Here is a 26,455-nt window from a genome sequence, read left to right as displayed (position 1 = left end):
CCCTCAAAAGTATGGAGGCCTATCTCCCCTCACCACACTCCCTGCCGGTAACTGATGCCCTCAGGGGTCGGTGCGTTGGTGGTTCTTGGTGTCCGGGGCTGGGCGCTCAGGTATGTACCACCTCACTCCCGGTGGCTACTTTGCGGGGCATGGCGCCTGTTGCTCTGTCAGGCCTCTTCCGGCGCTGTAGGGGGGCCTTGAGCCTCCGGCCTCTGGGCCTGCGGCTCGGTTCACTCTGGCACAGCTGGCTGCCGGCAGAGCCGTCGGGCACACCAGTGCAGCCCCCTCTGGCTCGTGCTCCGTGGCTACTGGGTGACCCCTCGTCTGGGGCTCTCCTCAGCTCTTGCCAGGAAGGTGGCACGGATGCCCCTCCGGTGGTCCTCCTTGGGCTCTTGCACTCTGGGGTATCTGGATGTCTGGGGCCTAGACCTCCTCCATGCCTGCTTCATGCCCTGGGGGACAGGGCTATGGCTCTCTACACCCTATAGCAGACCATTACATGGGGAAACCTTTTGAATACAAGCACCCTGACCCACACAGGGGTGCACACGGGTGTTCAGAGACATAAACTACACTTTTCTTGGCTGCTACCTCAAAGCACATTGTGCGCTGTTGGTCCTGCGTGCTACACAACAACATTCAATATTTAGTATTTACTGCTGTTTACACTTATCTAGATTAACGCAATGGTGTTGTGTTTAGTATGTTGCTCTGTTTTTTTGCTTGTTTTCTCTTCTTTTTCTCTCAACAGGTGATCCAGAAAGATTTTTTTTCTCTCTCTCTCTTTTTAAGTGCCCTTTCTCACTGTCCCTCTTCCCTTCTGTTTTTCTTTTCCTTCATCTTTCTTTCTCCCTTTCCTATTCCCCAGTCATGTCTGTCCCGTCCGTAACAACTGAAAATAAAATAAAATAATAATAATAACAACAAAGGTCGATCAAATGGACCAATACGGCAAGGCCGCGATGATCCACTTGGTTAAGTAAATCCATTGGGTATTCTTGTTGGCCTTCAGACAACAATTCTGATGGCTAAAGAACCAAATGGGATAAGCCAAAAAAACAAAACAAAACAAAACAAAAAAACCCCCACAAAACAGAGTGACGTCATAATCTCTTGAACATCTGCTCTTCACATCTGTACTTCAGCTCCTCTTACTGGTCTATATGATGGACTGATTATCCTGGACTTTACATGTTAAAGGAATTCTAAACTCAATTCTGTATTTAACAAGGATGTGTCGGAGAAATATATTTTATTTCCTGGAATTAGGGGTGTGATGACATTTAAAATAACGATAATTAAAAAATAAAATATCACGCCTGGTACAATCCCAGGACCCTGTTACAGGAAGCTAAGAGGCTCCGAGTTTGTTCACCCTGAACTGATGGAAATTGGGTTTAATGTTTTATAAAGAGAGTAAACTTAAAGTCTGATTCAGTTACCATGGTAACAGAACTGAACTGAACCATTAAGTAGAGTTTTGACTTATCCAAGTAACTTCACAGTTAAACCTGAATTTTCTGTACCACGAAGTTGGTTTAGTTTTTACTAGAGATGGCACGATGCCACTTTTTTATGTCCGATACCGATATTATAAATTTGGAAATCTGCCGATACCGATATGAATCTGATAGTGTATTTCATAATCAATAAAACTGTTTTTATAAATATTTTTCTACATTTTGTACAAGTTCATACTCAAGTTTTAAAAAACAAAACATTAAAGCTATTCTGTTATACCTGCTGATCAAGCTTAAACGTGTGGCTGTTGATTAACGCGACATCCGGCGGTTTCCTCTTTCTGGCGCAAAGTGGGTGATAAACAAACAAGAGAGAAAAGCCGATCAGCTGGTCATTGATCAGTTTCATGATTGAAGTAGCAACAGGAGAGGGAGGGGGAGAGAATGACAGGAGAAGAGGCAGCTGTGCAGCAAAGACAGAATAACTCCAGCTTTGTGTCTTTGTTTCACTCTTGCTGAAGTCCGGGACAAATCGATTCCTTTTCGCCTAAATATAAAACTCCGATGGCCAATCCAGCTGTGGCTCCATAAATCAGTTGTTAAGCTTAATGTGGAAAAGCTATACAAACATTCAGAGTTGAACTTACACACTTGCTTTACTTCTAGTTTTCTACGAGATGAAATGCTGCAGTTTGGAAGCACGTAGAAAGGCTCCAAATGCTCAACCAGACCACCGACAGGTTTCACACGCAACAGCCGCTCTATCACGTGACGAATACTGATCTACTGTGCTAAGGTCATGAGCTGGGTTATGCCATGTAGCAAGTTTTGTGGGGTGATTTTGTGATACTTCGGATCGGATTAAATTTTTTTTATTTGTCTCCGATATCCGATCCAGTAATTTAGGTCACTATCGGACCGATTCCGATACGTAATATCGGACCTCTCCATCTTTAGTTTTTACCGGGGTAAATTGCCATGGTAACATATGCTGTGAACTTATGCCAGAGCAGTTTAAGATCCAGATTAGAGAGCAACAGGTATGACATCACTGCCTCTTGGCCAGTAAGATGCCACCATTCCTGGAGGATCAGTCCGAGCTCTGTGCGCCAGCAGTAGGTACACAGCATGAGCTCAGTTAAATTAACAAAAACAACACACGCTGCAACACTGCGCCCTGGTGATGGGACACAACTACAAGAAGCAGATTTTGGTCTCCAAGGTGCTGAACAAAAACACACACCTATGTGGTGGCGTATTTCTCTATAAATGATTAAAAATGAAGATTTTCAATAAACTTTTTTAACAAGTCAGGAAAAAAATGTACTGATCTATTGGGCAGTTTGATATAATCATATATATTGGATGACGATATAAAAACGTCTATTGTTTCATTTTACGCTATCGTTTGTTTCGCAGTTCACAAAATTAACTGTTTACGACAATAATTTTTCATGGTTTTGATGGTCACTGTACTTGTTATATTAATTTAGTTAATTAAGTTCTCTCTTTCTCTTATATTTAATATAACCACACTACGCACGGAAAAGTGCCTGTTTTTATGCTTTGTTGTTAGCAACAATGATGGTAAAACCATCGCGTGTCCGCTTGTTTATTTTCCACATAAAACTTTCACAATAAAGCTCAAGATCCTGTTGAGACCTTTCAAAATAAACGGAATCATGTAAAAGAGTATGCAGAGTGTTTACGGATGACAAGCAAAAAGAGCCGTCAGGTACTAGAAAATAAGCCTTAGACTCAAACGTTAGAAGGCTTTTCCCCACAGCACGCCGTGTAATAAATACTCACAAAGAAATATTGGCTGTTACAACTTATGTCTAAAACAAGGTTAAAACACTCGACTCCAGGTACACAACGCCCAGCTGGAAACACTTCACACAAGTCGAGCTGCCCGAGATTCACAGAATTTACAGAAAATGTAAACTTTTTGTGATTTATATCGTTGTTGGGACGATAGATGTCTTATATTGGGATATGAGATTTTGGTCATATCGCACAGCCCTACTGATCTACACTAATTAAAGGTGTTAATGATCACATCTGGACTCACCGAGCCTTTCTGCAGTTCCTCACAGCTGGAATCAGTCTGTGTCGTCCCTGCTCTGATGTGTTGTACTTCTGCAGGTCCAACTCATCCAGAACCTCCTCTGACATCTGCAGCATAAAGGCCAGAGCTGAGCAGTGGATCTCGGAGAGTTTCTTCTCTGATCTGTTCTCTGACTTCAGGAACTCTTGGATCTCCTGATGTACTGAGAGGTCGTTCATCTCCATCAGACAGTGGAAGATGTTGATGCTTCTGTCAGGAGAGATTTTATCACTGTTCATCTCCTTCAGGCTCTTGATGACTCTCTGGATGGTTTCTGGAATATTCTCCGTCTGACCCAGCAGACCTCCTAAGAGTCTCTGGTTGGACTCCAGACAGAGGCCATGAAGGAAGCGAACAAACAGGTCCAGACGACCGTTTTTACTCTGGAGGGATTTAGACATGACTCTCATCAGCAAATCATCCGAAAATGAAATGTAATAGTAAGGATCATCTGGATTATTTTCCAGGAAGTCCTTCAGCACCTCTGTCTTCCTGTTGGTGTGACAGTGGAACATGTAGACTGCAGCCAGAAACTCCTGAATGCTCAGATGAACAAAGCAGTAGACTGGTTTCTGGAAGATCACACACTCTCTTTTGAAGATCTCTGTACAAACTCCTGAGTACACCGAGGCCTCTGTCACATCCAGACCACACTGCTCCAGGTCTTCTTGGTAGAACATGATGTTTCCTTTCTCCAGATGTTCAAACGCCAGCCTCCCCAGCTTCAGAAGAACTTCCCTGTCAGCCTCCGTGAGCTCCTGTGGACTCGTCTCATGTCCCTCATGGTACTTGTTCTTCTTCCTCTTTGTCTGAACCAGCAGGAAGTGTGAGTACATGTCAGTCAGGGTCTTGGGCAGCTCTCCTCTCTGCTCTGTAGTCAACATGTGCTCCAGAACTGTAGCAGTGATCCAGCAGAAGACTGGGATTCTACACATGATGTGGAGGCTCCTGGATGTCTTCACGTGGGAGATGATTCTGCTGGGCAGCTCTTCATCACTGAATCTCCTCCTGAAGTACTCCTCTTTCTGGGCATCAGTGAAGCCTCGTACTTCTGTTAGCCTGTCAACACACGTAGGAGGGATCTGATTGGCTGCTGCAGGTCGGGAAGTTATCCAGACGAGAGCCGAGGGAAGCAGATTCCCTTGGATGAGGTTTGTCAGCAGCTGGCTGACTGATGACTTCTGTGTGACGTCAGACAGCAGCTTCCTGTTGGTGAAATCCAATGAAAGTCTGCTTTCATCCAGGCCGTCAAAGATGAACAAAAGCTGAGAGACAGCCAGCTTCTCTGCTGTGACCTTCTGTAATGTTGGATGGAAAACATGGAGCAGCTCCAGAAGACTGTACTGCTCATCTCTGATCAGGTTCAGCTCCCTGAATGAAAGCAGAACCACCACACTGACATGTTGGTTCTCCAAGCCCTCTGCCCAGTCCAGAGTGAACTTCTGCACTGCGAAGGTTTTTCCAACACCAGCCACGCCGTTGGTCAGAACCACTCTGATGGGTCTCTGTTGGTCAGGTAAGGCTTTGAAGATGTCCTGGCACCTGATTGGAGTGTCATGGAGGGTGTCCATCTTGGAAGCTGTTTCCAGCTGCCTCACCTCATGTTGGGTATGAACCTCTTCACTCTGTCCCTCTGTGATGTAGAGCTCAGTGTAGATCCTGTTGAGGAGGGTTCTACTTCCTGTTTCATCACTTCCTTCAGTCACACATTCACATCTCCTCCTCAGACTGATCTTATGTTCATCTAAAACCTCCTGCAGGCCAACATCTGCTGAAAGAAAGAAAAACAGAAAGAAAACTCTTCAATGTCTGAACAACAACAAGAAGTCCAGTTTTCAGAAATGAGTCCATCAGCAGACAGATGTTCAGTCTTACTTTGTACACAACTGCTCTGACTGGCTGTCTGCAGTCCAGCTCTGGTTCTGGATCTTTCTCCACACTGGGGACAGGACGAGTCTCCTGATGAAGCAAGAGACTCATACTGGTCTCCTGAAGCAGGAGACCAGTATGAGGAGATGCACTGTCTGCAGAACCAGTGTCCACAGCTGGTAGAGACTGGATCCTTCAGGACGTCCTGACACAAAGCACAGCAGGACAGCTGCTCCTCCTCACAGACACCACTCCTCTTCCTCCCTCTGTGAACACATTTCTTTATCACTAAAATCATTGACTGTCAGTGACAAACACCCAGATTTTATGACACTGTGCAGAAGCTGTGATGGTCACAGAGAAAAGTCAAAGTGGAGAAACTTGTGTTTGAGTTCAGAATCCAGGTTTCCTTTGCTGTTCCTGTCTTATTAAACACAGAGTGATCAGCCTACAAACTCCACAGTAAAAGCCTTCATCACAGAGCTGACTATGTCCTTCACTGGATGTACTGGAAGTTTGGGATCCATCACTTTGAACTGACCTTTGACCTCCTCTAAAAACTGTGGTGGAGCAGCGGTGTCACATTAAGAGCTTTCAGCTTTATTTTGAAAGAGTTCAGTCAGCATGAAGTGAACTTCTGGGTTCTGATTTTCTTTCTCTTATTTTACAGAAGTGAAGAAGAAGTTGTAAAAGCTTTGAAATGATCTGAGTGATATTTTTGAACCAAATTGAGTTCAGCCTCCAGCAGTAACTTTGTTTCATGATGCCTCCCTGATGATGTGATGTTTGATTACAAACCTGTTTATGTGTTAGACATTAATCACATGAACACAGGCAGAAAAAAGAAGCCAGTGAAACAAATGACAGAAATGTGTTCATTCACTGCCATAATCCATATTTTCTATGTACAGATGTTTGTAAAGAACATGTGTGCAGCGCTTTGTTCTGAGTATCTGCTGTCAGCACACAGTGCAGCAATAACTACAACCACACGTTTCTGTAGATCCTGAACATCAGGAGGAATCTGACCTCAGGTCTGCACACAGAGGAGCTTCACCTCTGGGATGATGCTGGCTTCAGCTCCTTCTACAATCAGGCAGAAGGTTCTGCACCATCAGGACACAAACAGAGAGGAGCTTCTATCCTCAAACCATCCGTCCTAAATCAGAACATGCTCCCCTCATAGCATCACCATCAGGGTTTAAACAGGACCTTACATCATGTTCTTGTCTCACTGTCATATTTCAGATCATATCTGATTCATTGTGACATCACACACTGCTACACTGATCCTGCTGCTTCATTACTGCTGATATTACTCTGCTCACTCTGTTCAGTTACTCTGTTTACATCACTTTGCTCATTTGCTTTGTTCTGCTTGCACTGCTCTGTCAGTACATGCTGTGCTAATGTGGCATAAAGCACTTTATCATTACATCTGCACAATGTTTCATTATTTCATTTAATGATTGTTTCTAATGTTTTGTCCAGTCACAGGATCAGCTCAGCACATTTCACTGTGTTGTACGTGTTTGACGATGCCTGTGACAAATAAACAGCCTCGGACTCTTCAATCTTCTTCTTTCTTTGGAGATCAGCTCAGTGGCCTGTTGAGACCATCTTTCTGTTTCTGATGACTCAGTTCAGATTATTATCCTGAGTCCAATATTCCTCTCTCATTTGTGTTCTGGGTCATCTTTGTCTCCTTTAAATTTAAGATCACTTTTATGTAGACATATACAATTACAAAGTGGTCACAGAATTTCAAACACCCGAAAATGAGTCAGCAGATCTCTTACATGGTCAGCTGAGCTCCATGACTGAAGAACTTTGTTGCTGCAGGTTCATGACTGAAGTCTGGAGGTATGTCTTTGGACCAGTCACTCCTCACAGATACACAGCTGGATACTGGAGACTGTGACCTCTGACCTCTGCAAACACAAACACATCACATTCATATGACATGAATTACTGATTAATCTCTGTTTAAAATCTTTCAAGCAGCTGCAAACACACAAACTGGATAATGTGATGGTTTCTGTCAGTAATAGTTGTCTCAGATTAGAGTACAGATGGCTGCAGAGACGTTCACAGCAACAGAGAAGAAATCATTACCTTGGATTGCATTACTACTAGGATTAATACTAGCATTATCGTACCCGGACCACCATTAGGAATCATTTATGATGTCACTGGTAGAACACATTTATAGAAACATCCTTTGAACTCTGACTTAGCAGCTCTCTTACATGGTCAGCTGAGCTCCATGAATGAAGTTCACTGTTGGTGAAGGTTCATCACTGAAATATGGAGGTCTGTCTTTGGACACGTCACTCCTCACAGACACACAGCTGGATACTGGAGACTGTGACCTCTGACCTCTGCAAATACAACCACATTGCATTCATTTCATATCAATTAGTATACCACAAAAGGCATGCAAGAAACACAGTATGAAGGCAAACTTCTGGCTTCAATAACATTCAATAGGTCAGGTGGAAAATTTTCTCAGATTTGATTCATGTTTTTATAGAACAATCCAGCTAAAAAAAATATACCATTAGGTCAGGGGTCAGCAACCTTTAACACCCAAAGAGCCATTTGGAGCCGGTTTCCACGCAAAAGAAAACACTGGGAGCCGCAAATACTTTTTGACATCTAAAATGAAGATAACACTGTATATATTGTTTTTTACCTTTATGCTTTGTGTGAACAACTAAGGTGTGTTGCTTATGAAATCCATGAAGTGCTACAGAGAAAATTACATTTTATTTATGTAATTAACACATTTTGAACTCTTAAAGAAATATAACAAAAGGAAAGACACCCAGCTGAACTAAAATGATTCAGCAAACAAAAACTGTTGTGAGCCGCCCCCTCATATCACCTTTGGGCTTTTGGAGCCTCAACCTGGCTTTTAAAAAAATAATTGGAAAAAAGCACTATGCTGCTGAAAAATGAAAAACAGATATTTGCAAAATTCTGCCTAAATATGTCTTTTACGTGGTTATTGTGTGTGGCGGGGCGTGGTCTGCGGGGCCGCTGCAGGGGAGGCGGACGCACCTGAGCGGCACCTGCAATCACGCCTCACCGCCTTAACGTCTGTGCTGTTGTGTTGGTGTGTGTCAGGCTGTGAACTGAAAAGCTACATCCGGCTGTGTGCGTACAGCAACCGTGTGTGAAAAGTGGTCAATAAAGAGATGCTGAAAAGCATGTTCATGGAAACATCGTCGGGTCTGCCGTGATATGTTTACAATGGGACTTCTGCTCCTGAACCTCTGCGCACAGCGTCTGCAGATCGGGGCTGTACGAAGTCACTTTCATCTTTATGCAGGACTGTAAGCTGTCGTCTGTGAGGCGTGAGCGGTGTTTGTTTTTAACATAGTTCACAGTGGAGAACAGCTGCTGACATAATGTGGATCCCAAGATCCATAACTGGGCTACCTGGGGTTGAAAGTCTCAATAAATGTATGGCGTTTCGGCGGGTATATCGGCGTCCGCGAGTGTGACGCTTATTTTGAGCGATGAAAAAATAATAAAATATAATTTTATTTTTATATTTCAATATCAATGTTAAAAAAGAACTAACATAAATAAAATACACTTCAGCTAAATACTTCTAATTTATTTTCCCAAACCACGCGGAGCCGCACTATAAGGACTAAAGAGCCGCATGCAGCTCTGGAGCCGCAGGTTGCCGACCCCTGCATTAGTGTTAGTCAATGTTGCAAATGAACTGAAAAACAAAATAATTTGGTCCAAAGAAACAAAGTCACTATTAATACAACACAGTTTGTATTAATAGTTTCATTAGACGTCTTTGTCCAAAGCGACAGATGAAGGGCAAAGTAGATGCATTTGCATCAGCAGGAAAATACACCCCAAACTAGCATCATCATTATACAACTTTAACAACTGCCACTAAATTATACTTCATACACAGATCAGTGTTAGGTTAAGTTATGATGTCACTGGCAGAACACATTTATATAAACAACCTTTGAACTCTGAGTCAGCAGCTCTCTTACATGGTCAGCTGAGCTCCATGATTGAAGAACTTTGTTGCTGCAGGTTCATGACTGAAGTCTGGAGGTATGTCTCTGGACCAGTCACTCCTCACAGATACACAGCTGGATACTGGAGACTGTGACCTCTGACCTCTGCAAACACAAACATCAATAACTGATCAGTTCTCTCTGACAGCCATATGATCAGCTGATCACTCTGTGATATTGTGTCTGCTTCATAACGCTGACAGGTCAGCCAATCATCAGCCAGTTTTTCTGTCTCTGAATGAACTCAGTTTGTTCTCAGCTCTTCTCTCTGATTCTGCTGCACTGACTTCACTTAAATTTACAGAGTTCAGATCTTAGCAAGAAAACAAGTCAATAAAAATCAAACTCAGATCAAACAGTTTGAACCAATCACAGATCAATGATTCTGTCATGGTTATGTTGAAATGACTAATAAAGTTAGGAGTGTTCTTACATTATTGCTGCAGGTCCATGACTGTAAGGTGGAGGTGTTTGTGTAACCCCGTCACTCCTCACAGACACACAGCTGGATGCTGCAGATGCTGCTCCATCCTCTTCCTCCATCTTCTTGATGTCAGGGTGGAGTTAGTCTGAGAGGTAAACACACACACTCAAAGGTGCTGTTGTACTGGAAGCATCACACTGATGGGTTTCTAATGTTGGAGCTTTGGCCCTAAAGTCCAAACCAGTTATTTTAGAGGCTCAAAGTCTTTAAAAAACACCAAAACCATCACATTATTTAATAAGTACATGATCAGGTGGATGAAGGAACTCAGTGTGTTTGGGATCATCATCGTGGTGAGGAGCCCACATGTTACGGCTCCTTTGGAGAGAAGCTGAGGATCACTGCAGGAAGTGAGCTCATGAAACCAAAGTGCTGTTTGCGAGCAGGATGACTCTGTGTTATTGGACCTGCTCTGTGTTCTACATATGATCAATACTTCAAATATTTATAAACATCTCATCTTATATTTGTTGCACTTGGTCACATCTGTCTTTAAAAATAGATTTTTAATGTCACTGAGAGTTCTTTTCTACCTTTATTGATTTATTTTGGAATAAATTAAATATAAAGGTGCCAAAAACTGCCTGCAGCTTCTGCTCTGTGACAGGAAACTACTGTCAGGCTCAAAAAAACCTTCCGATTATTCATCACAGAGTGTTTATAGATCACAGGACACGTTACAGTTTTACTGTCTATGTGTTAGTTTAAAAGAATGACTTGATAAGGTCCTACTGTGAATCTGCACGCTCATTGGCTAATACCCTGAGACTGACAGGTGATTATCCAATCAGCGTGCGGCATCACACGGACATAAGTTTGTTTCTGAAGGGATTTTCATATTAGACCTGCTGTTTCTGCCTACAGCCTGTTTACCGATATAATCAATATCACATATCAGAGCAACAGAAACCTCGGTGATCAGGACGCCGGGACTGAGAACAGGAAGTGGCTCAAACGTCGCACTTTCATAAAATCAGCCTGAACTCCACCCAGAGTTTCTGTCGCCATTTTAGTTTTTAAAAATGTCGTGATAAAGGCGGGTCTTACTGTGAACCTGCGCGTTCATTGGCTAATAACTTGAGATTGACAAGTCGTTATCCAATGAGCGCGCGGCTTCTCCCGACATAAAGGTGTTTCCTTTGAAAAAACAAAGTCTGATTATTTTTGCCTCCACTGACTGAGCCTGTTGTTCCCGCCACAGAGACACAGTAATGTCAGAGCGGTGTTAACACTTACCTGCCTCAGCACAGCTCTCACTCTCCTCCTGCTCTCTCAGCTAAACTCACTTCCTCTCTACTTACAGGAAACCATCGCTCAGAGGAGCCGACCGGCCTCACGTTTCACCCACAGACACTAACAGCGTGGAATTGTTTTATGTCATAAGAAGAAACATATTCATGTTAACACTCACCTGCCTCAGCTCCACCTTCCTCCTCCTGCTGCTCTGAACGGAGGATCAACACTTTCACTTTCAGTGCTCCTCCCTAAACACAGAGGATGCTGGGACTTGTAGTTTTTACCTTGTATGATATTTATAGCTGTGACACTAAATCACAGCACGAAGACTTCCTGCAAACATGTCACAGGCGATAAAAGTTTCACATTAAAGGTGAAGTTATTTTTCTGTCTCATGTTCAATAAACAGTGAGCTGGGAAAACTGAAGAACAGACTTCAGACGTTCCCTGCAGAGTTTCTGCTGCTCGGTCGTCTGCATGTTGCTGAGACTGAGCTGATGATGAAGCTGTGATGGGTTTATGGCACGTTTGGTTGTGGAGAAGAGTTTTACTGTCGGTGCAGGTGAAATGATCAGAGGTTACAGCCTCTGGCACTGGTTAAAGTGGAGGCAGCGATCAGGACGGCTGAGCAGCAGAGGTCTCGAGGGTCCTAAAGTGTGAAAGCATCAGTGTTAGTAACACAAAGATCACAGAATGGGATCATCCACACAACACTAACATCTAAATCCACGGCAGGAACTCTTCCAGTGTCCTGAAAAATCTGCAATGCTGAGATTAAAATCTGTCTGCTCATCTTAATGCAATATTTACTAAAGTCTGGTAGAAGTTTTACTGATTTCCAGTCACTTAGAAGGCGTGTGGATAGGTGGTGGGTTGTAGAGCAGACTGAAAGCTTTAGGTTCATCCTCTGATTAAAAACAGATACAAGAAGTATAACCCTGGTGTAAGACAGGAAACAGCAACACGGCAGCCATCTTTTTCCTCCCATGATGACCAGTGTCCCAGCAGAAGCTGGGGTTTGTTAGATCCTGTTCGATCCAGAGGAAACAGGCTAAAAGAGTCGATCGGGGGGGATCATGGTTTTATTATGTGCTCGTTATGATTGAAGCTCTGGTTGTGTGTTAGAGACAGAACCTGCAGATTCCTCCACTCTGCCTCCTCCTCTGCAGGAATCAGCCTCTTGGCTGGTTTTATTCACCCAACTTGAATAAAATCATCAAACTAGTTCATTGTGAAAATGCCTGAAAATGGAGGAATAAATCTGCCAGTTACCATATAAAGTTTGAGTTTGTCAGTGTTTTACACAGAGATGGTCGTCAGATGTTGAATGTTTAGCATGAATGTTCCACATCTGGAGAAACCTTCAAGATTAAAGCCAGTGAAAAGTGAAGAGTTTCTGCAGCAGCCGCACTTCCTGCAAATGTGTTCTTTCAAAATAAAGTGAAAAGTCTAAAATTATATTCACAGACTGATAAAAGCAGCAGCAGCTGGTGTTTGATGAGCAGACGTGTGTTTCCTGTTCTGTCATAATCAGCTTGTTACCATCACATAATGAACTCAGCCGTGACCAATGAGGCCGTCCTTGTGCGGTTCTCTGGCACCAGCGCTGATTCTGACTGTGACCTTCACCTCTGCAGGGTCGCCGCTGCTCGTGGCTGAGCTCGTGTTTGTCAGGCTGACAAAATAAAAGCTTCTTCATTTCTGTGGCTGAAGAGGAGTCTGCTCTTCTTCATCTTCATCTTATGCATTAAGTTCATACAACCACCAAAACTGTGATGATCCTCACATCAGCTTTACTGTGTGAGGTCACATACACGATCATTAATGTTACTATTATTATTATTACTATCGTTACTATTATTATTATTATTATTAGAGACTTGCAGAGAGAAGAGTTTGAAACATTTTGATTTTCATAAATTTAACAGACTAAAAACCTACAAACACATTTGGTGCTGAAGAAAAATGGAAACTATCAGAACATCAGAATAAAAAAGCTCAAACTGAAACCTGTGGGGAGGTCTGAGTGAGACACAGCAGAGCCCCACGGTGAGTGTCTGTCCGTGTCTGTGGAACAACAACGTTTGGATCACTTGCAGTTGCAGAGCAGCGCGGCGCCTCGCAGCGTCCAGCGCTCGGGCGGCTGCAGGCTCCTCAGCTACAGGGAGAAGATGAAGTTCAGGTCGGTGTGTCGAGGCTTCTTGTAGACGGGACACGAGTACAGGCTGACCGCCCGCCCCTCCCCCCCCCCCCCCCCGCCCCGCCGCCAGGGGGACGCTTACTGTCGGCCATGTTGGGTGAGCTGATGGCGAAGACGTGGACCACAGGGAGGGGGGTGAAGAGGACCTGAGGGGCCGAGACCAGTGTTGGGTAAGTTACTTTAAATTAGTAACTTACATTACTAGTTACTTCTATCAAAAGTAACTCAGTTACTTCAAGTTACTTGTTACTTTCAAAGTAACTAGTTACTAGGGAAAGTAACTTTGGTTTTACTCAGAATTCTCTTGTTAATGTGTTGCTTCCATAACTTTGCCAGTCTTCTAGCTTGCTTACTTGCCACAAGTGCACTGTGCCACCTACCAATAGAAAGGAAAAGATACCCTTCTCTCACCCCAACCGGTCGCAGCAGATGGCCGCCCCTCCCTGAGCCTGGTTCTGCCGGAGGTTTCTTCCTGTTAAAAGGGAGTTTTTCCTTCCCACTGTCGCCAAAGTGCTTGCTCATAGGGGGTCATATGATTGTTGGGCTTTTCTCTGTATCTATGAAGCGCCTTGAGGCGACATTTGTTGTGATTTGGCGCTATATAAATAAAATTGAATTGAATTGAATAATGTGCGTAGAAATCCCACACCACTAAACTTTGACCACTTTGGATGTCAGCAGTTGTCTACAAAGGTACCAAGTATGTCAAAGGCTATGTTTCCATTGTAGATTACACTGATGATGGCTTGGTTTTTGGGACGATAGCTGTGATACTTGTTAACAATTCTGAATTGTACTTTGTGCTCGAGTTGCATCACTCAGTACTCCTCATTGACCTTGGACTTCACTGCTTGCGTTGCCCTACAGAAAGAAGTGTGTGTGTGTGTGTGTGTGTGTGTGTGTGTATAAATGCACAAGAACATGGATTATTACCCACTACCACTTTATAACATGGTAGGCCTTTTTGTTGTCTCCCTACACCATTCAGTTTCCTACTAATTCTTTTTCAGGGATGGAAATTGAAGAACTCACAAGCGTCCTGCCAGCACTAGACAGAGAAAAAATATTCTGCATTGTAGAACATCTGACGGACGTCATTGGTGTACAAAAAAAAGTGACCTTTTGTTTGTAGAGGCAGAAGATCTCAAACCCTTTCTCACACCAATTCAAATACGTAAACTTCTACTTGCATTTAAAGGAGGTTTGTGTAGGTTCTGTACAAGCCACAGACTCATAGACTTGAGTCTATGATTTGCAGGTCACTCATAGACTCACATATCACTGATGAGCCCTTTTTTCCTCACCATACCATTCTACACATGTTCTTTGAAAGTGTAATATTGAAGAGCTTTTTGGGGCTCACATTTTCTGGTAGTTAATTAACATGGAAAACCTAAACAAAAGTAGACACTGAATCTAATGCCATTAACCTTTCATTGGTAGTGGTGTGTAAAGGGTGTAAAGGTGTGACAAACTGTAAAATATAGTTTATGTTTCAATGTATTTTTCAACATTTCAATGCAAGACCTTGAGTTTGTAGTTCTTTTGCAGTCCTGGAATTGATTATTTTGATCTTCAGACAAGGTCCACAAAAACTGCCTTTCTGTTACTACTCTATCCTAATTGCAGGGTTCATCTTTTAGTGAGGACATATTTGTTGAAATAGCCATATAAAGTAGCTTTTCCAATGATCTCTCTTTTTTTATTTTAGATGGCAACAGACCAGAGAACCTGAATGACACGTTTTCTCCTGAGCTTTGCCCTGCTGCATCAGCTGAAACATCAAGGCATCCACCTTACCCCTCCTCCTCAACGTCCACCACTATGTACAACCATTACTCCAGCTCTTGGGTCTCACACTTACAGATTCCTTGGGAAAGATTTCCACTCCGACTGTCGCAAGAGGAGACGGAGCTCATCCAGAGGACAGGAGAAGTATGGTTAGAATTGTTGTGGAGGCCATGCAATTTCACTGCAGAAACCCTAAACGTGCATCTTGTGAAGAGGTTGCTCAGATCATTGTAAACAGATACCCTCAAACATTTGCAGGTTTTACTGAAAAGGGAGAAAGACTGGGTTGTGGACATTATTCACTACCAGAGATGGGCAGTAACGCGTTACTTGTAATGCGTTACTGTAATCCGATTACTTTTTTCAAGTAACGAGTAAAGTAAGGGATTACTATTGCAAAAACGGTAATTAGATTACCGTTACTTTCCCGTAGGAACGCTGCGTTACTGCGTTACTAAAACCATGATTTTCTTGCGAGAATGTCTCATGACAGTGACGTAAGCGAGTGTGACAACAGCTGTGTGCAGATCAACAATGGATCATATATCGAGTGCGGGAGAGAGTATGAGCGTGCAGCATTTAAAGCGTGGAAGTACTGACCTTATTTTGAGTTTGATTCCGTAAAAAGTGACAAAAACATTAGTGTCCGCTGTGCGTGGGAAGAAAACTTCTTTTTACAGCGAAAAAAAACCCCCTAAACTTCCAAGCAAACACCGAGTAGCTACGACGTAATGAGAAACTCACAGAGAAACTGCGGTATCCTTCCACTGACCGCTGCGGCACACCTGCACCAGGATAAACCTCCGCCTACTCTACTCCTGCTTTACAGGTGAAAATAGAGCAAAAGGACCGCTAGTCTTTGACTTTATTTATTTTCTGCTGTGTTTTACTTGCATCTGAAAGAGTGAGTGTAAACACAATATATATATATATATATATATATATATATATATATATATATATATATATATATATATTATGTGCTGGAATGTGCAGAAAATAGGTTTAAATGTTAAACTAATTTCTTCCAGTCAGAGAATGGTGCATATAATTAAAATTTTGTTTCATGCATAAAGTTAAAAGATTAAAACTAACAAAACAAGTTTAAAAAAAAGACTTTTCCATTTGATTACATTTTGTATGATGGATTATGTAGAAAAAGTAGAATTGGGCTGAAAGATCTATTGCTTTATCACCTATTCAAGTTGTAAATCATGTTTTTAAAAAGTAACTAAGTAACTAAGTAATTAATTACTTTTGAAAATAAGTAATCAGTAAAGTAACGGGATTACTTTTTGGGGGAAGTAATCAGTAATTAATTACTGATTACTTTTTTCAAGTAACTTGACCAACACTGTTCACTACTAAGAAGCATCAAATCTAGAGTTGAACATGTTAATCAAGATAATACAACACATAGACTTTGTCAAATAAAGAGAACCAGGAATGAGGAAGACTGCAGTCCCAACAGTAATGCAACCTCACCTAAAAAAAAGTTAGATGCTTTGTTGATAGCTATGGTTGTATAAATTGGCAGCCAGTTGAACTTCCTGAGGGGGAAATGCTGGCTTCTTTAGAGGAAACGAAAGACATCCTGTTAACAATTTTTAATTCACAAGGACCTGGAGCTGTGGAGAGACCTGATGTGAATGACTTCATGTGCCTCACATATATTTCTCAGTGGCAGCTTATCAACAGTTGTCCCTCACTTTCAGTGCTGAAATTCAGGAGCAGTGGCCATTCTTGTTTACAAACTCACAGGTATTGATATCAGTGAGCACTTAAGTCAGGCTCTCAAAACCAAAGGCAGAAGGATTGTTAACTATTTCTCCAGCCAGAAGCTCAAATGGAAACTTGGTATAAGGACACTTCTCCAGCAGATAGAAAGTGAGGAGGTTTTGACCAACAACAAGGTTGGCACAGCAGCCATGCTTCTCATGATGAAGTATTACAAAGAAAACGAAGACTCCCTCTTTGTCTTAGCAGATGTAAGCTTCTTTCATACAGCTCTAGGTTTAATGCTGTTGCTTGCTGTCCTGTTTTTTTTTTGTTGTTGTTGTTTTTTTCCGCTACATAAAATGTCTTGGTCCTCTTTCTGGCAGGAAACATCTACCAGAATGTCCTTTGAAGCAGAAAGCAACCTGCCAATCACCCCCAAGGCTGATTATGCTTGGTAAGAAGTTATTTATGAAATAGAGCTGATTAGACCATTTTACAATTTCTGTTTGGCAAAGGAGCTTTTCGTGGAGACAGGTATCCAGTCTCTGTTTATTTAGCTCACATTTCTGTAATTTCCTTTATAAACCAAGGTTGTTGGACATGTGTCTCAGTGAAGTCAATACTGATTTATAGCAGCACAAACTATAAACTCCAAAATAAACATACAGTTGATGGAACTCCGGTAATTTAATTGGGCTGATTCTTTGTCAGGTGTGTTTAATGTGCAGAATAATTCCCAATTATGAACAATTATGATATGTTAACACGGACTACATAAAGCCATTAATAATTAACTGTATTATTGTAGCTATTTGCTTTTTGCTTATCTAGACAGTGTGAAGAAGTGAAGTATTGAAATTATTTTATGTTGCATAATGACAATGTTGCCCCTATACATTTAAGGACAAAGTTTAATGACCACCACTTGCTGGATGGTGAGTGCAGAGGGGCGTGTAATTGTTGAACTGGACAAAGAGAACACCTTTGCTGATGCAATGTCAGTCTTCTTTGGTTCATTCTATGTATTGAACCTGGAATACCAGGAGTTAGCGTGTGCAGCATTGGAACTAATTCAGAGGTATGTTTGAACAGTTAGGTAATTGTGATAGATGATGAAGAAATTATCCCTAAGTAGGTCATTTTTTCACATCACAACTCAATGTTACTGTATGTTACTATTTATTGTGGCATGCTTTAAGTTTTTTTGTAAGGATAAACCCTGAAGGATCACATCACAGAACGGATCACTGCAGTTGTGAGGTCTCAGAATCAAAAGAATGATAACACCACGGATCAGAAGTTTGATACCATCATGGGGAGGCTCGCGGCTCTCCAACGGGAGATCGAGAGACCAGTATCAGAGTGTTAAAAAAGATCAGCTTTGAAAATTCTCAATAAATCAACAAATTCGGGATCAAATGCAGACACCACCACGGCGCCAGCTGCACAGGCCCAAGGCTGAAGCCGGACAAACACTCCCTGATAACGACTGTGTGATGACTATTCTCCCCATCCCATGCAAGGCCACCTGGATTGGCTGGAGGACTGTTTACTTAGCCTGATAGGGCGAAGGACACTGTCTCAGCTGAACTATGGACACGCACACACACACACTTACACTGATAAGCACTCACTCATCTCCCCTTCCCTTTCCAACGCCTTCGATGCTTGTTACCTCCTGGGAACACGAGGCGGGTCTGGGCCCGCGCTGGCGAGTCGGCGCAGTGGCAGGATGTCTGCTGTGTTGCCTGGGATTACTCCTCATCCCCTACCCAACCCTGTGGCTTGTTATGTCTTCATAATGTTGTGCTGTGAACATTCATGTGCTTTTTTTGTGCAGAGGAGTTTTTTTTGTTTCCTGTTCTCGTGCTGTCCTACCACGGAAGCACAGCATGAGTAGGGGTCTCTTTTTTTCCTCTTGTACCTTCCCATTGTGTGTACATTTCAGTGTTTTTTCCGGAACTGCCGATCTCCGACTTGTAACCCCAATGTAATGTCTGTGTTATGTGTGTAAGGTCGGGGGGGGGGGGGGGGGGGGTGTCTCATTTTACTGCAGGGCAACCTGTATGTGACAAATAAATTCTGATTCTGATTCTGAAGAGGGAACAAAATGTACCTCCAAGGTTGGGACAAGCAAAAGGACTGGGACCACTGTGAAGTGAAAGGTTGTTCACATTAACCCTCATGTCACAACTTTCCTCCAGCGGCTTACTGAATTTGAGTGGAAAACTTCAAATTAGGTAACTGTCGTTGCCATTTATAGTGAATTTCTTGTATAATTTAAGTGAACAATGTGTTGTTGTGTGTCTCCACAGACGATCCATGGCCCATGCTTTCTGGACATTTACACGAGGTGAACCACAATGAAGACAAGCTCTCTCGCCATCTTGCAAGAAGCTGTCTCTGTCCAATAGGATTTTTGAGTGCAACAGTTTTCACCTTTTTTTTCCTTCTTTTACCCGTTTGTTAAAATTTATTTCAGGTACTTACACTTTTATTGTTACATGTATTGGGCTCGCCCTACAATTCAATGAACTCAGTCCACAAAGCAAGGTCAGAGTTCAGTGCAGGTCAGTCAAGTTTCTTCACACCACACATGCTCATCCATGTCCTTGTGGACCCTGCTTTGTATGGACAAAGTGTATATAGAGGCAGACGTGTGGGGCTTGATGTTCTATTCATTTCAATTCAGTTTATTTGTATGGTGCCAACAAAATGAATGCCAAGGCACTTCACAGTGTAGGTTTAAGACCCTACAAAATATAACTAAGAAAACTCATCCCTTGAGCATATGTTGTCTGTTATGATATGGATATGACATAACATCGCTATTGTTTGTACAGTCGTCTGAGAAAATACATGGGTTAAATGGTTTAGTAAAATGTATATATACATATACAGTGTTGGGGAGTAATGGAATACATGTACCGCCGTTACATATTTAAAATACAAAATATGAGTAACTGTATTCCGTTACAGTTACCGTTTAAAAAGGTGGTATTTAGAATACAGTTACTTAGTTGAAATAAATTGATTATGCGGCGGTATTTTCCTGTTTCATATTGTGGCGGGTCAGGACCATTGACTGTAGAAAAGATGGACGACGCAACACCGCCTCCTACCATTGTGCAAAAATGAAGCCAAAACATCCCGCTTGTGGAGGCTGCCATCTTGTAAATTTGGAGCCAGAGTATGCGCAGTAGTAACTACTAGGGGTGCAACGATACACAAAATTCACGGTTCGGTTCAATACTTTGGTGTCACGGTTCAATATTTTTTCGATACAAAAAAATGTTCATGCTTTTTTAATTTGTCATTTATTAAAATTATAAATATAAATTTTAACTCAAACGTACAGTTTTTAAATTTAATGTTGCTGAAACAACAAAGGGATAAAAAATAAATAAATCTATCTGATTGAGAAATCACTCATCTTTGGAAAAGAGAGTTTATTACAGAGAAATGGCTCTTTCCAAAATAAAAGCTATACTATACGCTTCTTCTGGGCTATATTCTCAGCAGCATATTAAACATATCAGGTCCCCATAAGGAGAATCATGTGCTAACGATCATGTGCTAACATGGGCGATCGTGGCTCAAGAGTTGGGAGTTTGCCTTGTAATCGGAAGGTTGCCGGTTCGAGCCCCGGCTCAGACAGTCTCGGTCGTTGTGTCCTTGGGCAAGACACTTCACCTACCGCCTACTGGTGTTGGCCAGAAGGGCCGATGGCGCGATATGGCAGCCTCGCTTCTGTCAGTCTGCCCCAGGGCAGCTGTGGCTACAACTGTAGCTTGCCTCCACCAGTGTGTGAATGGGTGGATGACTGGGTGTGTAAAGCGCTTTGGGGTCCCTAGGGGGGGCTAGTAAAAGCGCTATACAAATACAGGCCATTTACCATTTAACGGCTGTCTAAATGACTCGGGTAAAGTTTGTAGCATGCGTGCTTGTTGTTTTTGTCTGCTTCCACTTGTCTTTGCACGAGGATGATGTCGGCGTAAATGTGCAGTCATATTCATTTTGTTCCCACTAGTGCTGTCAGCGTTAATCTGAAATGACGTTAACGCCACAACACGGCAAATCTCTGTTAACAGGCTACTGCGGATCTCCCCCGTGTGTGGGGCTAACACAGTAGTTCCCACCCATGTAATTTAGCATTGCGTGGTACAGCCGACATACTGTTTTACTTTTGTCCATGACACGCTTACCTTCAGGGTCATAATTCACATGAAGACCAAAATAGTTCCAAAGACCATATTTGAATGAGGGTGGGGGAGGTTCAATTTGCCATGTTGCCACGAGCTTAGCTTCTGTCTTGCTAGCTTGCGCTATGCTCAGTGGATCTGCGCTCGACAGTGCAGCTTAGGTTTTAAGTTTTAAAAATCAGTAACAACATACCTGTTAAAACATGGTGCATAGCTACATTATCAGTATATTTTATGGGTAGGACCATTGTGTCTCAACATGCTAGCAATTGGCAATTAATACACTGCTGCTTTTGCAAATGTATATTGAATTATTTTATTCTGCTGTTAGACCAGGAATCAAAAATGGAGACCTCAACGTCAGCGTCTTCTGCCCAAGCAAAGAGTAAGTGCAATATTATGGCTTGTTATTTCAACTTCTTAAAGATCTAAGTGTGTTTAAATGTTTAAATTTAAAAAAATCTATTATAGAGTGACACTACAGCTTTGTTAATTACAAAAACAGTGGATATTACTTTTACCAAAAAGAAATGTAAAAGAAATGAGCAACTCATTTTATACAAAATTGTTTATTAATTTCACAATCAACAGAACCTATGACCTCCATCATTGGGGACAGCTACATCCACCGTGGGGAAGCATGAGCGAGGGAGACCATCCGGACCAACCTAGGTCTGGATGCGCAGGTCTAGTGGTTTGGCAGTGGTGGGATGGTGTTACGTTCCCCTGAGGGGTCTAGGCGGTGAGGGGGGAAGTAACAAAAAGTGTCCGGGTCAGAAAAAGGAGTCAAGGAGGCAAAAGGGTTAAATCAAAGAGTTTTATTAAAATTCCTATCAAACTCAACTAAAAGAGACGGACAAGCCGCTAACACCATTTAAGGAAAACAAAACTCAAGCGTTGGTCAATAACGTAAAAAGTAAGTAAAAGTAAGCAAAAGAAAGAGCAGCTCACTAACTGCAAATACACCAAACGCACAGCTCACTTGCTGCAACCACCACAAACACTCAGCTCACTAGCTGTAACCACACAAACATACAGCTCACTAGCTGCAACCACACTAATGGCACTCTGGCCCAGAGCTCACCTTTCCCTGGGCTTAAATACTTTTAATTACTGATGTGAGTCAGCTGTGTAAAAGAAAGGTGGCAACTAAGGCAGGAGAGATGGACGGACACGCCCACACAGACAACTTCAGGTGGCAGCCCTGCTAGGGCCGTAACACCCCCTCCCGTAAATACAAACCTGTCGTTTGTCACATGATTATGATAACCAAAACAACTAATCAAGTCCGTAACCATTGCATCACCAAATTGCAGGCTTTCCACCTACCAAACCCCATAGCAACGGTTAGGCATTGCCTGCGGAAGCTGCCAACCCCATCTCAATAATAATAATAATAATAATGGATTGGATTGGATTTATATAGCGCTTTTCAAGGCACCCAAAGCGCTTTACAATGCCATTATTCATTCACTCTCACATTCACACACTGGTGGGTTCAAAATACTGACTGAAGGTGGCCGCAGACCCTCAAAACAATGTCTCATGTGATAGCCAGGGCTTTTTTGAGCCATCACATGTGGAGAACACAGCAGGCAGTCAGAAGACCTTACTGCAACAGTTTGAGCGGCAGCTCAGGGTTAGTTGACCTCTTACCCCGACTACATGACACTATTGAGCAATTATGCTCCAAGTGTAGCCCTTTACTAGGCCGGGCAACCTTGTCGGTTTGAGAACCCTGACTGACTTTTCTCAAAGTAGGCCCTTTTTGCTTTGAGTGTGCTTTCTGTTTGAGTTTCAGCCTCAAACAGTTAGCAACAAGGTGTCCAGGTTTGTGGCAGAAGAAACACAGTTTTGCTCTGGATCTTGAAACCACAACTGCATTAGCCTTGTTAGCTGGCCCACTCTTACCTCTCCCAGAGGTACTATGGTGCAAAGGGATATCGTGTCTTGCAGCATTTGCTTTATGAGTCAGCTTAAACTCATCTGCCAAGGTAGCAGCTTGCTGTAACGTGGAAACCCTCTGTTCACTTAAATAACAAGCTATCGACTCAGGAATAGAGTTTCTAAAATCCTCCACAAGAATTAGCTGACATAACGAACTTAGATCATTAGCATGGCTTGCTAATGATCCGTAACCGTTGCATCGTTGGCAAAACCTGATCCCTTTTCTCTTCCATTGCCTTCGAGGAAGAGTCATACCTGATGTCCTGTTGATCCACTGTGGTGGAAATGACCTTGGCAATGTCAAAAGTGTCAGGCTTGTGGCAGCAATCAAGCAGGACTTGCGTGATCTCCACCAGCAGTTCCCGCAGATGAAAATTATTTTCTCTGCCATCACCCAGCGATGCCAGTGGAGGCGTGTTAATCCAAAGAAGGTGGACAAGGCTCGACGCTTTGTAAACAATGTGATGACTACTTTTATTCTGTCTGTTTGTGGTTGTATTGTACATCATCCACAGATAAAGCATAGAAATCCTGACCAGTTTTTGCATGATGGAGTTCATTTCACCCCTTTGGGAAATGATGTATTTTTAAATATTGCCTTGTGTCTGAAAGACCAAATCCAGTAGGGTGATGCTGGCTTTGGACTTTCCACTAACATTTTGGCAGCAAAATCTGAATCAGGAATTATATTCTTTATGCTGTTTTTTTTTTCCTTTAAACTCGTTTGTTAATTTTTCTTTAAATGCCAGAGGAGCCATCACACTTTTCAGTGATTTCACAATTATTCCCCCTGTTCTTTCTTTTGCTGTCATTCTCTTCTAAATTTGTTACTGCTGAATGTTCTTGTAATAAATGTTTTTTTAAATCATCTCTGACATGCATGATTTCGATTTAATATTGCATTTTACATTCAGCAAATTTTCAGACTGTTTAGAAACACCATTGCTTTTCATTATTGAATGCTGTTAAAGACAACATGCAAGAAAATTCCATCTACACCTTTCATAAAATAAAAGAGAAGCTGCAGTCTACGATTAACAAGTTTAGAACTTAAATACATGGCACTTTATGCTAGGAAAGTGAAATAACAGTAAAAGCTGCATGTAAGTTCTATCATTAGCAGGATAACAATTTTAAGAGAAGCCAATTATATGTATATTGAGACAGTGACTGTTGTCCTCAACATATTACTGTTCCATGCAGTTGCATGTTTCTCTTAAGAAACATAATGTGGTGTTTTAGCCTTTGTATTTTTGAAATTCATTGTTATTCTATTAATTACTAAAGAAAGACTTGTATTGTTAATTTGGGGTGGCTGTAGCTCAGGAAGTACAGCTGGTCATCTTCTGATTGGAAGGTTGGTGGTTTGATCCTGGCTCCCCCCAGTCTGCATGCCAAATATATATATATATTTTTTTTTTTTAAAAAGTCAGTATTTCAAATAGATGGCATATCCATCATGTCATTAACTGCCACTGAGGTCTCAATCTGAAGACGGCTCCTAAAAAAATCACAGACAGAGGAGAGAATAATTAAAATCAGTTTGCTAATAAGTTTATTCCTCAAACCATAAGTCCTTGTTTTCTCTGCTTTCTTGTTAATTGTATGACATTTAGCACATTTTGTTACACAATTCTACTAAGCTGATAATTGGCAAGGATTAATTAGTGTGTCTGTGAAGTTTCTCAGTCCACCAGGTCATCGTAGTCTAAGGATCTTGGAAAGAAAAGCATGTGGACTTCTTTAAGTGTCTTGAAGACGTTTCACGTCTCGTCCGAGAAGCATCTCATCTGCATGTCCAGTGAACCTAGAACAGAGGCAGACAGACAAGCGCAAAAACTTGGATGAAGGAAATTTGAGAAGGACCACTCCCTGACTACTTCTTTATATTACATTATCCACAGTATTTAAACATAAATACATTTAATCTGAGTAGTAAAAAGGAGCATTTTGCTTTCTTTTCAACATATGACAACAGAATGACAGCCCATCTTAGTTGAAAGCCCACTCACCACGACAAGGTGCAGGCCATGAGTGGGAACACGGGACAAGACATACTTGGCAAACAAGACAAACTAAGACAGGACAAGATACAGATATGCATATACTTCATACTAGTGATGGGTCGGTCGCGAACGAAATGGCTCTTAGAGCCGGGTCTTTGACGTGAACGACGCAAGCCGGCTCCTTATCACGAGCAGTGTTTGTTTTTTTTTCTTTCTCTCACCCTCTCTCTCTCGCACTTTTTTTCCGCTTCACTCCGCACGCGAGCCTTGTGCTTTACGCTGGGAAGAGAGGGGAGGGGCCAGGGACAACAACGTCACATTAGAAAGGTATAGTAATCATCCACAACTATTTTCAGTTGCAGAGGATAAAGGATTCAGAAAGTTTATTCATGCAGGTCCATATGACAGGGAATATGCATGTTCTTTTTGTTTTCATATTTTAATTTATATTTAATTGTGTTGTGGTTTGCAGTGTTTTGTGTTGTTTCACTTTAAATTTGTAAAAGGAAAAAGCTGAAAATTAAAAATAGTTAAAAGTTGAAATGTGAATAGTTGATTTTTGTATTATATGATTTATTTATTACATTTTATGTGGAGTGAATAAATAAAAGTATATTTACGGTGGCCCCTAGAGACAAAGCACATACAAACTTCAAATCACGTACGAACCCTGAAGCACGTACAAACCCTGAAGCACGTACAAACTCCAAAACACGTACAAACTCCAAAACACGTAAAAACTCCAAAACATGTACAAACTCCGAAGCACGTAAAAACTCAGAAGCACATAACAACTCAAAACACGTACAAAACACAACAGAAGTGCTCCAGGATGCTCGGGCGCAGTGTTGAGCTTTTGTTACCTAGTGGCTACACAAGCCAGGAAGTACCAACGACCAGATTTGGTGTGTGGTATTAACAGGTAAATTAACATTTTTTTAAAATTATTTGACTATATATGAATATGAATGCTTGTGTATAAATACACAAACAATACACATATGCTTTCATGCTTTCAATTGTGTAATTTAAGTGATCTAGGTAGCTCTGTTTTGGAAGTTCAGTTCATGCTAGAAATGTGTTTTGGAGTTTGTACGTGTTTTGTCTCTAGGGGCCATTGCATATATTTATATATGAAAGAGCCGGTTCTCTAAAAAGAGCCGGAAATCCCATCACTACTTCATACACATCAGCAATACAAGAAAAAAAAATTAAACAATAACAATTTATTAACAATAGCATTTTATGTTAACATTTTGAATTTTAAATACTGAATGCAAACTCAGAGCAAAACGTACTCTCATTTTTAATTCCCATAAGGAAATAAACAATGTCAAATTGAAAACACAGTGGTGTTATTTATAGAAAAGTGCAATAAA

The 26,455-nt window shown here is 41.8% G+C and overlaps 1 protein-coding gene, 1 long non-coding RNA gene and 1 pseudogene across 13 annotated transcripts in view; 1 reads left to right on the top strand and 2 right to left on the bottom strand.

The window, feature by feature from the left end:
• LOC146507714 (protein NLRC3-like) overlaps positions 1-11,487 on the bottom strand; it is a 30,407-nt gene extending 18,920 nt beyond the window's left edge. For 6 of the 12 annotated variants that reach the window (XM_085177509.1, XM_085177507.1, XM_085177512.1 and 3 more), the window contains exons 1-7: positions 11,387-11,487; positions 9,925-10,060; positions 9,465-9,596; positions 7,686-7,817; positions 7,236-7,367; positions 5,443-5,702; positions 3,532-5,338 (exon numbers count right to left, since the gene is read on the bottom strand). In XM_085177509.1, coding sequence (XP_085033635.1) covers positions 3,532-5,338; positions 5,443-5,702; positions 7,236-7,367; positions 7,686-7,817; positions 9,465-9,596; positions 9,925-10,034 — 2,573 coding nt within the window. In that variant the 5' untranslated portion in view covers positions 10,035-10,060; positions 11,387-11,487. Of the gene's footprint in view, positions 1-460; positions 483-3,531; positions 5,339-5,442; positions 5,703-7,235; positions 7,368-7,685; positions 7,818-9,464; positions 9,597-9,924; positions 10,061-11,211; positions 11,301-11,386 lie in introns of those variants that run through there. The other 6 variants (XM_085177519.1, XM_085177510.1, XM_085177508.1 and 3 more) reach the window with 6 other exon arrangements.
• Positions 11,488-14,322: 2,835 nt separating this feature from the next.
• LOC146507713 (uncharacterized) lies at positions 14,323-20,484 on the top strand (annotated as a pseudogene).
• A 4,789-nt stretch (positions 20,485-25,273) lies between these two features.
• On the bottom strand, positions 25,274-26,187 carry LOC146507712 (uncharacterized). Its single transcript, XR_014876872.1, has 2 exons — positions 25,872-26,187; positions 25,274-25,764 (listed from the first exon to the last, which is right to left on the bottom strand). It is a non-coding gene; the product is annotated as an uncharacterized LOC146507712 (long non-coding RNA).
• Positions 26,188-26,455: the final 268 nt, after the last annotated feature.

Source organism: Neolamprologus multifasciatus, chromosome 11 (genome assembly GCF_963576455.1).
Source record: "Neolamprologus multifasciatus chromosome 11, fNeoMul1.2, whole genome shotgun sequence".
Lineage (NCBI taxonomy): Eukaryota > Metazoa > Chordata > Actinopteri > Cichliformes > Cichlidae > Neolamprologus > Neolamprologus multifasciatus.
This window is presented reverse-complemented; position numbering and strand designations above follow the sequence as displayed.